The sequence below is a fragment of the Takifugu rubripes genome, chromosome 2, assembly GCF_901000725.2.
Source record: "Takifugu rubripes chromosome 2, fTakRub1.2, whole genome shotgun sequence".
NCBI classification, from domain to species: domain Eukaryota; kingdom Metazoa; phylum Chordata; class Actinopteri; order Tetraodontiformes; family Tetraodontidae; genus Takifugu; species Takifugu rubripes.
Window position 1 is genome coordinate 12166070 of NC_042286.1, and position 12517 is coordinate 12178586.

General features: G+C 51.6%; 2 protein-coding genes across 2 annotated transcripts; one reads left to right on the top strand and one right to left on the bottom strand.

Annotated features, from left to right (window-relative positions):
• Positions 1–914: 914 nt before the first annotated feature.
• Positions 915–2849, bottom strand: insm2 (insulinoma-associated 2). The gene has a single exon (XM_003979655.2). It carries the CDS (start codon positions 2847–2849, stop codon positions 915–917), a length of 1935 nt encoding a protein of 644 aa, XP_003979704.2.
• A 4482-nt stretch (positions 2850–7331) lies between these two features.
• nfkbiab (nuclear factor of kappa light polypeptide gene enhancer in B-cells inhibitor, alpha b) lies at positions 7332–10433 on the top strand. Its single transcript, XM_003975973.3, has 6 exons — positions 7332–7696; positions 8522–8627; positions 8719–8929; positions 9416–9504; positions 9595–9855; positions 9936–10433. The coding sequence occupies exons 1-6, from the start codon at positions 7443–7445 to the stop codon at positions 9969–9971; spliced, it is 957 nt and encodes a 318-aa protein (XP_003976022.1). The 5' UTR covers positions 7332–7442; the 3' UTR covers positions 9972–10433.
• The last annotated feature ends 2084 nt before the right edge of the window (positions 10434–12517 follow it).

Here is a 12517-nt window from a genome sequence, read left to right on the forward strand (position 1 = left end):
CGGGTTCGTGTGTTTCTGTGGGTTTATTGAGTCGACGGGGCTTGGATTACTCCCTTTGTCATCAACATTTATTGACAATTTGGAATAAATCTCACAACTTTCAACATATCAAAATAGTAACGTATGATGTTAGCGTCATGATAACAAACATTTCGGTGAATTGATTAAGGAAAAACCCCTTTATATTACTATCCGTTAACATCAAGTGTTCCGATTAAGTATGAAAATATGTTGTAATAGAAGTTTACGGCAATAATTCACTATAAAAGGCCTATAATGGTTATTTTCTAATTTGTCATTTTTATACTCACTGTACATGAAATATGTTTTGAAATAGACTTACAACATCAATTCTGTTTGCAGTTATTAGCAAAAGAAAGGTGACTTTTAAAAATATGATTACAGCTCAGTACATACATGTAATGGAACATGCTTGCATGTCACAAGATTATTTTGCCATATTTTTGAAAACCGTATCTTCAAAAAAGAGTTCACCGCCTCGACAAGCAACCTGGTGGAATTATTCTATTCTTAGTTCCGGGGTGCTTAAAAACCAACGGTGGGACTATATTTTAATGGTAAATCTAAGAAAAGTTCATCTGTAGAGAACACAAACGGTATTTTGATTTTCCCGTTGTGTCACATCATATAATGTTAAACGCAAAACGTCGAATTCAACTTAATTCTTAAGTTATTTTGTAAGAAATGTGATAATTTTTAAGTGTTTCAGCAGACGTGTCCCGCTCCTACAGGCGGATGGATACACAGGGTTCAGCACCACGGAGAGTTCCGTAACACCTCGACCTGATTAAACCGCATTTATTTTTTTAAATTTGAATATGTTAATTACTGGATATTTGTGATTGAAGACAAACATTAACAACTGACTGATCCTCCGGAGGTGTCTGTGGTTCTCACGGCCTCACGCCCATCTGCAGCAGCATCACCTGGCGGCTCTCCGTGGGGTGAGACTTGTTCACGTGTCTCTCGAGCCCCGGGGAGCTGAAGAACGTGGACGGGCAGTGCTTGCACGTGAAGATCTGCTGCTCGCTCTGCTCCCCAGGTGCGTGGAACACGTCCGCGCGGCGGCCTCCTCCCAGCGCCCCCGCCAGCAGTTCTTCCCTCATCGCGTGCCACAGGCGGTGCTTGTCCCTGATTTCCGCCGACGGGAAGCGCGCGCCGCAGAGGTGACACAGGAACACCTGGCCGTGGTCGCCGCCGGCCTCGTGCCCCTGGCTGTATGCGGAGGAGGGAGACGCCTGCGCCGAGAGCTCGTGCGCCGCGAGGTGTTTCTTCAGGTAAGCCTGTCGGCGGAACTTCTTCCCGCAGTAGCGGCACTCGTAAACGTCTTCCTCCGCCAACGACTGGACAAACGGCACGAGCGGTAGCGGCTGCGGGGGCAGCTCGGCGCGCTGCTCCGGGTTTCCGGTCAGCATCACGAGACTCGACGGTGGACTGTCCGCCGCCCTTACCTGCTTCTGTAAGTCCAGACAACTTTCCCCGGGGGCTCTGTAGTGACGCGCGGGGTCGTAGTGCGGCGCGGCCAGGCCGTCGCTGTGCGGGCTGTCCCGGGACCGACTGTGGAGCAGCAGCGGGGCCGAGTCGCGCCTCATGCGCGCGCTGTCCACCGCCGCGTGGTGCTGGTTGGCGTTGCCTCCCAGCAGCTCGTTCTCTTTGCCCTCCACGTCCACCAGCTGCCTCTCGTGCTCGCTCATCCGCCGCGCGTCTTTGAAGGGTCGGCTCGTGTCTGCCAGCGTCTGGCCCCCCTGGGGGTTCGCCGGACGGGGCTTGTGCCACCGGCGGTGGGACGCCAGGTTGGCGGGACAGCTGAAGACCTTGTCGCACTCGGGACACCGGTACTCCACGCGCACGATGCGGGAACACTTGTGCTGCGCGAGGGAAAACGGATCAGAGTACTCTTCCTTGCAAAGCTGACAGATGAACTCCCTCAGAGGGTGGTTACCCGTGGCAACGCACGACTTCTCCCGCTGCCTCCTCAGCTCGGGGCTCTCCTTCTTAATTCGCAGACCCAAAACCGGCGAGGTCGTGACTTCGTCTTCGAAGTTGAGTTTCCGGTGCCCTTTAGGTTTCTTTGGCGTGTTGCTCGCGGCCGGTTTGCCGTGACTTCCGCCGTTGAGCCGCTGCTCCTGCTCGAGAAACGAGCGCTTCCTCGCGGCGTGATGCTTCTCCTGGTTCAACACCGTCAGCGGGGGAAACAGGTGCGCGTGGCCCGGCTGGTACTTCTGGTCCTCGTGCCTGTAGGGCGGCGCGTGGTGGCCGCCGTTCGCGAAGAATCTCTCGAAGGAAGGAGAGACCGGATTTGGAGCGGAGCTCAGAAGGAAAGGCAGCTCCCCCACGGGGGACGATGTCAGACACCTGCCGGGAAACAACGACTGATTCTGCCCGTCCTCGTGTCCGTCCAAAAGTCTCGTGCCAACCGGTTTAACGGGGCTGCAAGACTCTGCTAGTGGCAGGTCTTTAGAGGGCGGGCGCGGGGTGAGGAACAAGTAAGGGAAGTGGCCGTCCGGGGTTAAAACGTCCACCTCGCTCACCTGTTCTTCGGTCTCGGGCAGCTGCGCGCGCCGGTCCGCCTCCGCTTCCAGCGCGGACTCCACGTGCGGGTTCCACGTCTCTCTGACACACGCGGGGTCCTCGTGGAGCACCAGGAGATGCTGGCCGGGATGTTCCGGCGGGGGTTGGTTTAGAAGGTCGGTCTCGTTCACCGACGGCGGACCTGATACACCAGGTGTGTCGCCGTCACATGTCGCAGGTTTGTTGCTGATGTGACTTCGCGACCGATAAGTCGCCGAACAACGCCGGGTCCTTTTCACCAAGAATCCTCGAGGCATGCTGGTGTCGCTCGGCGCGTGGCACCACCGGGCAGGAAGAAAAAACTACTCTTGTCTCGAGCACACTTTCAAATAGAGCTTTGAAGTGAAGGGCGGCATAGATGGAGAGAGAGAGAGAGGGTATGGGTCCAGCGCGTGCGTGTGTTTACGTTTGTCTGTCTCACGCACGCACACACGACTTTCAGAGAGTCGGTACTGATGCTGCCCCCATCAATTTTTCAGATTTATAGTTGCATTTTTGAGCTTTAGCCCAACAATGTCCGCGCGATTTCACTGTTACCACTGGTAGAAAAGAAGAAAAACGAATCACAGTTTTCTTTTCTTTCTTTTCTTTTTCTTTCTTTTTATTTTTTACAAAAAAACGAGTCCAGGAGCTGGAGCATCGGCTCAGTATTGTGTCATATGACGCGCACGCGTTAATGTCACTAGGTAAAAACATGCAGGTTGTAATTTTGTTTCATTAATGTTATTAATTATGGCTGTCGATCACACTTCCGTGTGTGTGTGTGTGTGTGTGTGTGTGTGTGTGTGTGTGTGTGTGTGTGTGTGTGTGTGTGTGTGTGTGTGTGTGATAAAGAGAAAGAAAGAAGGGTCCAATTAGGAACGGTACTCATGGGGGTTCAGATGCTGATCATATCTTTATGATGGCGCTCCAGCATCTGCTGCCCGTTGTTTGTGGGGCTACTTTGGGAATATTCCCTCTCTTTTTCCGCCTGTGTGTGTGGTCGTGAGGCGCTATTCACACCAGTCCTCCCACTAGAAGCTGTTCTGGCTGATAAGAGATCGGAGGGAGGTTCATCCATCCATCCGTCCATCCATCCTCTCCCCCCGGGCTTGGGCCGGCCCCTTTGCCCGGGCAAGGCGGCCTGTAGCTCGGCCAGTTTGCTAAGTCCAGCCGGCGCTGTTCCCTGGAAATCAATCAAGTCAGAGATGAGCGTGAGAACGAGTTTAAGGGTCGGGCTACTGGCTTTACGAGGGCTCCCTGGGGAACAGAGCTGGGAATAAATAAAGAGATGAGTGGTAGAGGCTCCAGCAAAGACACCAATCAAGCTCCAAACGTCCTGGGTCATTACCGGCTCTTTCTCACTGTAACAGTCGGCTGCTCACGTCCAAACCCCGAAGAGTGGGTCAGGTGGAAATAATACACAATATTAGAGGAGAAATCACATAAATACACTAATATAAGGCATTAAGAAATACGAATGATTCAGTCAGAAAGGACACTGTAACTGTAAAGTTTAATATAAAAAGAAGATCCAAATAAGTAAGTAGATTTTATGAATTGAAATCGGCACCACAGAGTGACGTCAATGATTCATTTAAACACATGGCATAAAGAACTGGAAATATCGTGTTTTATATTATTAAAGCTCTATCTATCTATCTATCTATCTATCTATCTATCTATCTATCTATCTATCTATCTATCTATCTCTCTCTCTATGCGCATCCTATCAGTGGGCACTCAGGTGAATAATCAACTAAGACTTTTGAAAATGACTCTATTGATCTTTGCTTCTCCGTCACAGGCCTTTCAGCACCGCATTGTTGCACAGCTCCGTCCGTCCGTCCGTCCGCCCGCGTCTCTTTGACAGCTGTGACATCCTTCGTAGCACTCTGGGTTCAGGACGCAGAAGTAAATTGCAGCCAAATTAAGCAGGGATAAGGATAATGACACCAATTTCTCGCGAAGCCACATCTTATCTTTAACTGTAAAAGTTTACTGTTTCATATGAAGATAGTCCATTTTAGTCCGAACTCGTTGTTGTCCTCTCAAGAAACTGGTTATCTGTCGCCACCTAGTGGCGGTCGTGGGTGTTACAGCAGGGGGCGTTTGGACGCATCAGTCCGATTCGCTGCGTTCTTTCTTCATCAAAGGCTCTTTAATTTAAACAGGTCTTCTAGTAATGCCTAAGTTTATTAGCATTAAAACACCGTTCAGGAGACGCTAAATCTGTGCTGGTTATTCTGTAGCGTTACGCATTGTAAAATATCTGGCAGTTACTCGCTTTATCATTTGTCAGTTGAAAGTTCAGCCTTTTTCGTTTCATAATTTTTTTTATTGCCAAGTAATAAAATTACACTTTAATATATTGTGATAGTTATTGTGCTGCAGGAAGCAGGAAACAGATAAAAGGGGGAAGCTGGGAAGCAAACAGGTCAGAGGCCACACATCGCGTTGATGGAGGGTTTCATGTTTCTGTCATGTTCTGTTGTTTTACACCTTCACACGTTCCGCCTGAATTCGCCTGAGTCATCGTTCGCTTTGACATTTAACCTGAATCGTTTTATCGTGAGTCCGACTGTGTGAATCACAATGACTCAGTCGGAGTTGTAAATTTATTTTCACGAAGCTCAGAATCTTCTGGGATTCCCGCCGGTCCGGGCACACATGCACAGATACTGTACATGCATTTCAACTGTAATGACTCAGCAGAATGATGATTAAAGCTGGTGATTCACACTGGGGTGATGTGTCGATCCAGGCTAAATCAAGTCGGGTCAGGCCAGATTTTTTTTTTAGGAAGTGACTGAGTTATACTGCTGAGAATAGCTAAACACACACACACACACACGCACACACACATGCAAACACACAATTTTCATGCATTAAACGTCTTCACCTATTCCCCAGTTGACCTTTAAACTTGAATGTCAACATTCACATAAAACTGATAATGAGCCCTTAAAGACGAGGTGCAGGAAAACATTCCCCTGATGGGCGGCCCTGACAACACACACACACACACACACACACGCACGCACGCACACACACACACTCCAGTATCCGTGAGTTCCAGTTCGACCAGACTTCACCCGTCAATAGCTGCTCTTGCTTGTCGGCTGCTGACATTTGCGGCCGCAAAGCGAAGCCAAAACGCCAAAAGAAAAACCCTTTAATTGCTCGAAAGGGGGGAAAATGCTCATGCAAATAGGCCCCAAACGCTGCAAATCATCCCGCTACTGCTTTCACTCATTATACTCTTGCTTCATTTGAATTTTGTTTAATCTCTGACAGTAAAGCTACGCCGGTTTCTTCCCTGCTCCCATCAGAGGGACTGAGATGTAAAGTGCGAGCAGCTTGTGGCCAAATCAATACTTTCTTTTTAGGCCCCAAAACACACACACCATCAAAAAATGTTGGCTGAGTTATTGCAGAAAAACGGGTGCAACGGCTTTTGTCCTGTCGTCTGCTGAGCATTCCTGTCCTCCATTCATCTGCCCTAGTGTGGCTCAGGGTGGTGGGGGGGGGGGGGGGGGGGTGTCTTTGTTTACCCTGTGCAGTCCAAGCTGGCTGGATTCAGAATGTGCATCGAGTTCATCAGAAGTGAAACCCAAAGTGAAACCACTTGACTGATTGTTAATTAAGAGCAGTGGGAAACAAAACCTAGCGCGGGTGTCCAAACCCGGTCCACCGGGGCTCTGATCCACCCAGGTGAAGGTCTACCTGGTAGGTCAGAACCCTGCTGGATTGCAGCCCCCACCCCTGGTGCTCCACAACGATCCGAGCAATTAGGCCAAAGGAGGAGAGGAATCAAATGTGCTGAACGTGAAGGCTGAGCTCCTCCGTTCCACTAGTCACGCACACGGAACAACGGGACGGGGCAGAACGCCCGGAGTTTCCCTCAGGCCGCCAGAACATCACGTTCAACCTGCTGTTTGTTTACAGGGCGACATGTCACAGCCTGGCGGAGGACCTGGAGTCCTTCCATTCTTCTGCAAAGGAAGTAAATGAGATATTTGATATCAGGGTTATTCTGGGCACGGCTGGGGGGAGGGGGGGGAGGAGGGGGGGGGGGGGGCATTTTATCCTCCTCCCAGTAAAACAAAGTCAGCAGCGGCCCTGCTCGCTATGTTTAGGCCACGACATATTCAAGGGACAGCTACTGAAATGCAGCAGGGAAACTCCTGTCGCGTGTCTGTGACATTATTTGTGGCACCACTGTGGAACCTCGGGTTAACTCCGAAACTGCCCCCCCCCCCCCCCCCCCCCCGTCTCGCTGTTGCTCGCTGTTGCTCGAAGAGCCGTTGAGCAACATCTGCCAGCAAAGGTGAAGTGGCTCTGCAATGATGGTGCACTCTCAGGGCTTTCCATGCACGCCTGTGCGCACGCGCCCTGTAGCGCAATAGCCAGCACGGCGCGCGGGGAGAGTTACGTAACACCAGCACAGCAGTGAACAGTTGCTGGTTGAAATCCCTCAGCATCATAAACAGAGTGCACGAAACTCAAATTGAGCAAAATGCTCGACTCGGTTTTTCACGTCTGGGTTCCCCGGGCGAGACATCGCCGGGTTATTTCTTCTTTTTCCCTTGGCGGTCTGCAGAGACCTGAACCTGCAGGAGTCCGCCTCGCAGCCCCGCTCGCACTACTCGTGACAGAGTACAGAGCGTATTTCTGTGGCTCGCTAGAAATCCCCCGCTGGAGCCAGCAGGCTGTCTTCTGTTATTCTAGTGACAGTTTTGGTGGAAATCCCCCACCTAGTTCTAAGCTCCGCCCCTCTGCAGAGGACATTTACAGACTGCTTTCCACAACTCCCGTCAGACGGGAGGGAAAAAAATTATCGAGCGCACCTCGGCTCCAGCGAACCCACCATGGACCTGCACAGGACCAGCATATTAAACCAGATGGATTATAGTCGGGAGTCTAAGGAAGGGAAGCCGGCCCAGGCGACGGAGGAGCGGCTAGACAGCGGTTTGGACTCGCTGAGGGAGGAGGAATACCAGGCGGTGGCCGCGGAGTTCCATCGGCTCCGGGTCGAGTGTGAGCCTCCGCAGCAGCAACCAGATCCCGCTGTAACCGGAGAGCTGCACGAATGGAAAAGGCAGATCACGGAAGACGGAGACACGTAAGTTCGCCCGGAAATCTGCCTTCATTTTTGGGGTGGGGAGGTTCTGGAGCGGCCGTTTTGCTTGTGTCGGAACCGTCTTCGGAGGAAATTCGATCCGCTTTCTGCGGGGAATGTCTTCCTCCGTAGCGTGTCGTTATGGTGAGGAAGGCCCGGGGCCCAACGTCGGCTCTGACTCAAAAAGAGCTCTAATCTTACGTGTGCTCGGGGGTTTATTTTATTTTTTTTTAAAAAAAGAGGCAGCCCGGAGCCAGACACGGAGGTATTGGACGTAAACAAAAGGCGATTATCAGCGGGGAATCTACGATGGCTGCGGGTCAGGTCGGGAAAGTCCCAGGCGCGCCGCCGAGGAATCCAACCGTTGCGCGCTCCCGTGGAGCGGCAGGAAGGGGGGAAAAGTGCCAGAAAAGACTGAAACGCAAATCTTGGTCTTACCTAAGAGCTGTTTTTGCTCGCTCAAGCACAATCTCCACCCGCCTAATGTGTACGGGACGTGTCCCAGTGTGCTCCCCTTCATCAAACACGGTGTAACCATAAACGAGCACCGAGAAAAGGTGTATTTTAAGGGAGAATCGCTGATTTATCTCCTTCCAACATACTAAAGCGTTGCCATAGGTTATTTATGAATCCCCTGCAGGGGTGTATGGATTGTTCTATTATTTTATTATGCATTGTGCACCGTAAAGCACCAATTAAGGACAGTTATTGGGAGCAAGTTTGGGTTCAGCTCATGAGTCCCGTGTGCGTATGTGGGTGGGTTTGCAGCAGGAAATGTTGCACTTGCCTCGTAGGTTCGAGCTGACATGAGGCTCTCTGTGTCTGCAGGCTGCTCCACCTGGCCATCATCCACGAGGCCAAAGACTACATCAAGACCATGATAGACCTGTCCCGCAACACAGACTTCCTCGACCTTCAAAACGACCAAAGACAGGTGGGTGACGCGCCGACGCCTCCGCGGCCTCTTTTCTGTTGTTGTTTTCTCCTGTTTGCAGCGGTAAACATCCCTTTTCCTCCCCACCCAGACTCCCCTCCACCTGGCCGTGATAACGAACCAGGCCAACGTGTGCCTGGACCTGCTGGCGTCCGGCTGCGACCCCACGCTGGTGGACCGCCACGGCGACACCCCTTTGCACATCGCGTGTCGTCACGGCAACCTGCTGTGCTTCAGCGTCATCACGCAGAACTGTCGGCCGGAGCATCTAAGCGGAATGATGGGCGCCTGCAATTACCAAGGTGAGGACAGGAAGTCTTTTCTTCTCTCTGCGACAGTCTGTAAATACACGGAGGCATCGGCTGTGCAGGTCCTGGTGTCGGGCCAGGCGGCGTTCTGTTTGAACCGGTGTGGCGGTGTTTCTGATCCCTCTATGACGGTGCCGCCGGCGTGCCGTGCGCCAACGCAGCCGGGACGAGCCCATTGTTATCGCCGCACACGGCCTCGTTATTTAGGTCGAATTTGCAATAATGCGAGTCGCCAAGGTGACGCCAGAGTGGCTTCAAAGAACCCTGAAAGAAAAGGGGCATTTTTGGTCGTCCGTGGCGACCGACTCTGCCTGAAGCCGAGTTCCTCTTTGGGATTCTATTACAAAGTCAAGTTCGCTTCGCTCCTTTCTTGTCTTCCGTAACTCGAGCTCCGGCGTCTCCGAACTTCCCGGGCCGATTGTTTAAAGCGCCGATCTGGGTGTCGGTTACTCAGCTTCTGTTCTCGGTGGCTGTTTCCAGGTCAGAACTGCCTCCACGTGGCCTCAGTTCAGGGTTTCCTCTCGCTGGTGGAGAACCTGGTGAATTTGGGAGCGGACATTAACGCACAGGTAAGCCAAACACTCGCTTTTAAAGAAACGTTCTGTTATCGGTGAGGCGGGCGACACTTTTTCCTTACGGGACTCTGGCGTGCTCCGTAGGAACAGCGAAACGGCCGCGGCGCGCTGCACCTGGCGGTGGATCAGCAGAACCTCTCGCTGGTCAAGCTGCTGTTGAGCAGAGGCGCCGACCCCAACCTGGTGAGCTCTGGCGGCCACACCCCGTACCACCTCACCTACGGCCGCCACGACGACGACATTAGGAAGGAGCTGTACGCCACGACCAATCCCGACCTGAGGGAGCTGCCTGACAGCGAATCGGACGACAGCGAGGGCGAGGAGGACGAGGCGTCCGACGATGAGGTGCGTGCGCGCGGCGAAACGCGGCGCTTCTCCCATCATCGGACCTCGGTTGGGTGTCGTAACCTCTCGCTCTCTTCCAGGTGGGCTACGATGACATTCAGTGGAACGGACATTAGCAGGAAAAACGGGCCAGCGTAACGAGGTGGTTCCGAGGGGGCTGGGATGGCGACGGGCCTGCTCCTTCCTGCACGACTGGGCCGGGGGTCGCAGCGCCGACGCCACCGCCCCACAAACCAGACCGACAGGCAGCTGAGAGGGAGAAGCGATTAAAGACTGATGGCCAAATCACCCAAACGCGTCCGCTCCGGGTTGCAGGAGGAGCGAGCCGAGACGGGAACGCTGTACACGACGCATTGTGGCGGGAGGCGAGAGGATTTCTTTGTCGCAAATTTCCCCCCCCCCCAGAAAATCCCGATGTACCTGTAACAGCTCTGTTGTATGATAATGTAAATGCTGTGTATAGGAAGATGTATTTTTTATGGAAGCTGTGAATGTGTACAGTTAAGCAGGTTGTATATGTGAGGCCGCAAACAGTCCAGCAGACTCCAGTTAAATTAAAACCAAACACCTTTAACGACGATGGCTTCTGTTTGTTATTACTTTAAAGGTCTCCTGTTTGGCGCGCGCAGCCCTGGATTAGCATTCTGCGCTAATAAGTAAGTTAATCGGTGGACAAACGGAGCCAAAATGTTGATATTCCAGTCAGAATCCTGAGGGGACTGTCAAAGGAAGCGTTCCGGTTGTGAGTTTAAAATCAAACCCTTCAACAAGGGCCTCTTATCCCCTTCCATAATAATCTTAAGAGCTATAAAAAAAAAAATAGCAGTGAAACAAGGCTGCATTTATATCTGAAATGACTTGGACCGTGTGTATTTGTGCATAAGAGCCTTTGTTTCCATTTTAATGTATGACACCAAACAAGGAAGTGGCAGCAGGCTGAATTCCAGAGTCTGATTGTGCCTGTGTGTGTGTGTAGAGTGGGGCCTCTAAATGAGGAAGTTTTGTCAGGGTGGAGCCAAGAAGGGACAGGAAATTCCCAGGAACAGAACGCTCAGCTGTTCGCAACATTCCTGCTGCTCATTCCCCCATAGAAGGGAATTTCTGCTGAAAAAGCGGAGCGGCGGAGTTTAAAGAGAACAGTTTTCCCACCGTGACACCTGCGCAGTGCTGCCGATTCCCCCAGCAGCCAGGGGCCACAGCTGGAACACTGTCCATCACCGTGAGAGCTGGACTTTGCAACGTTTATCGGAAAAGAGCGTCGCTGTGTAGGACAGAAGGTCAGGGACTCCGTCTTAGATGTAGAAACAGGAAAGGGAAGAGCATAAACAAATAGAAGAAATTGCACGGGTTACTGGCAGGAATTCCCTGGGAATTTTTGGTATGGTTTTGCAATGCAGAACACAAAGTGGTCTTCAACGTGTGCTGGTGTTCACATCTACGTGCAATAATGGCTGCCATTGTTTCTGATGATCCTGTTTTTGGCAGCTGCGAGGTAAAGATGCCACTCTGGCGGCATCTCCCTCAGCTGCCAGAGAGGCTTCAAGGTGAAATTCCAGGTAACAGCCAGCAGCAGCATGCAGCCCACATATTTCCTCATTCTGAGCTGACAGGTGAGCATCAGGATCAGATTCCACTTACAGTAAGCGAAGCTGCCGCGGAGCGCACGTGGGCCCAAAAATGTGCACGTAGTTCTTGAGCATTACTGTTTGTTTGAGGGCCTCAAGAACTCACCAAATTGTGCAGGCCCAGTGAAAAATTATGTCTTTAATGAGTCACGGGTGTAAAAAAAGGCTCAGCGGCGCCACCTTACATGCAGGTTGACGGAGCCCCCCAGGTGGGGCGATGGTGGGGCTGCGTATCGTCCTGAACCCGTCTCCTGCAGCCAGGAAATCGGCCATTTTGAATTGAAAGTGCGATTTTGGCATTTTTTAGATGGCGAGCGGCTCAGTTTAACGTTGATTGTTGGATCAGGGTCAGAATGTTTGAGCTCTCCGACACATGAATGTAGTGTAATATTCAACATATTCTCACAGCGCCACCTGCTGGCAGCAGACACAAATCCACTTGTGACATTTGTTGCTAGTTAATTCCTTTTTTCCTACTGTCCAGGCATGCATTTGGGAAACTGGGTCGGTGTGTTTTTTTGAGCGTTGTTATAAAATACTCGGCTGGAACGATGGTGAGGCAGTTAAAAAAAAAAAGCCCACTCTCCATCTTTTAATGACGCCCGAGAAATCGAAGTGAGACCACTGGTGCACCAGAATAAAACAAGTCCACCGGGATGGTGGTTAAAATAACTTTTCAACAGGAATTCTTTTGAACATTCCACCCTTTGAAGCCCACCAGTCATAACAAACGCCAGCGTCCTATGTAATTTTGAACAGATGCTGGACAGTCAGGGCAGCCAACCGCCCGAGACAAAGTCGAATTAAAGTCAAAAAAAGAAGAACTTTACGCCGCATCCAGTCCCTCGGCCGTCAGGTCTGACCGCAGAGCTGGTGGAGACATGACGCAGACGGGGACACAACACAGTCCCTCCTCAACACCACAAAAGAGGACCGGCCGCCGCCGCTTGTTAGCGTTACTCAGCAAACGTGAGCTTCTTCTGATGGTCATCAAATTCTACAATTACAGAAATAAACGCCGCTGCGGACGGAGGACA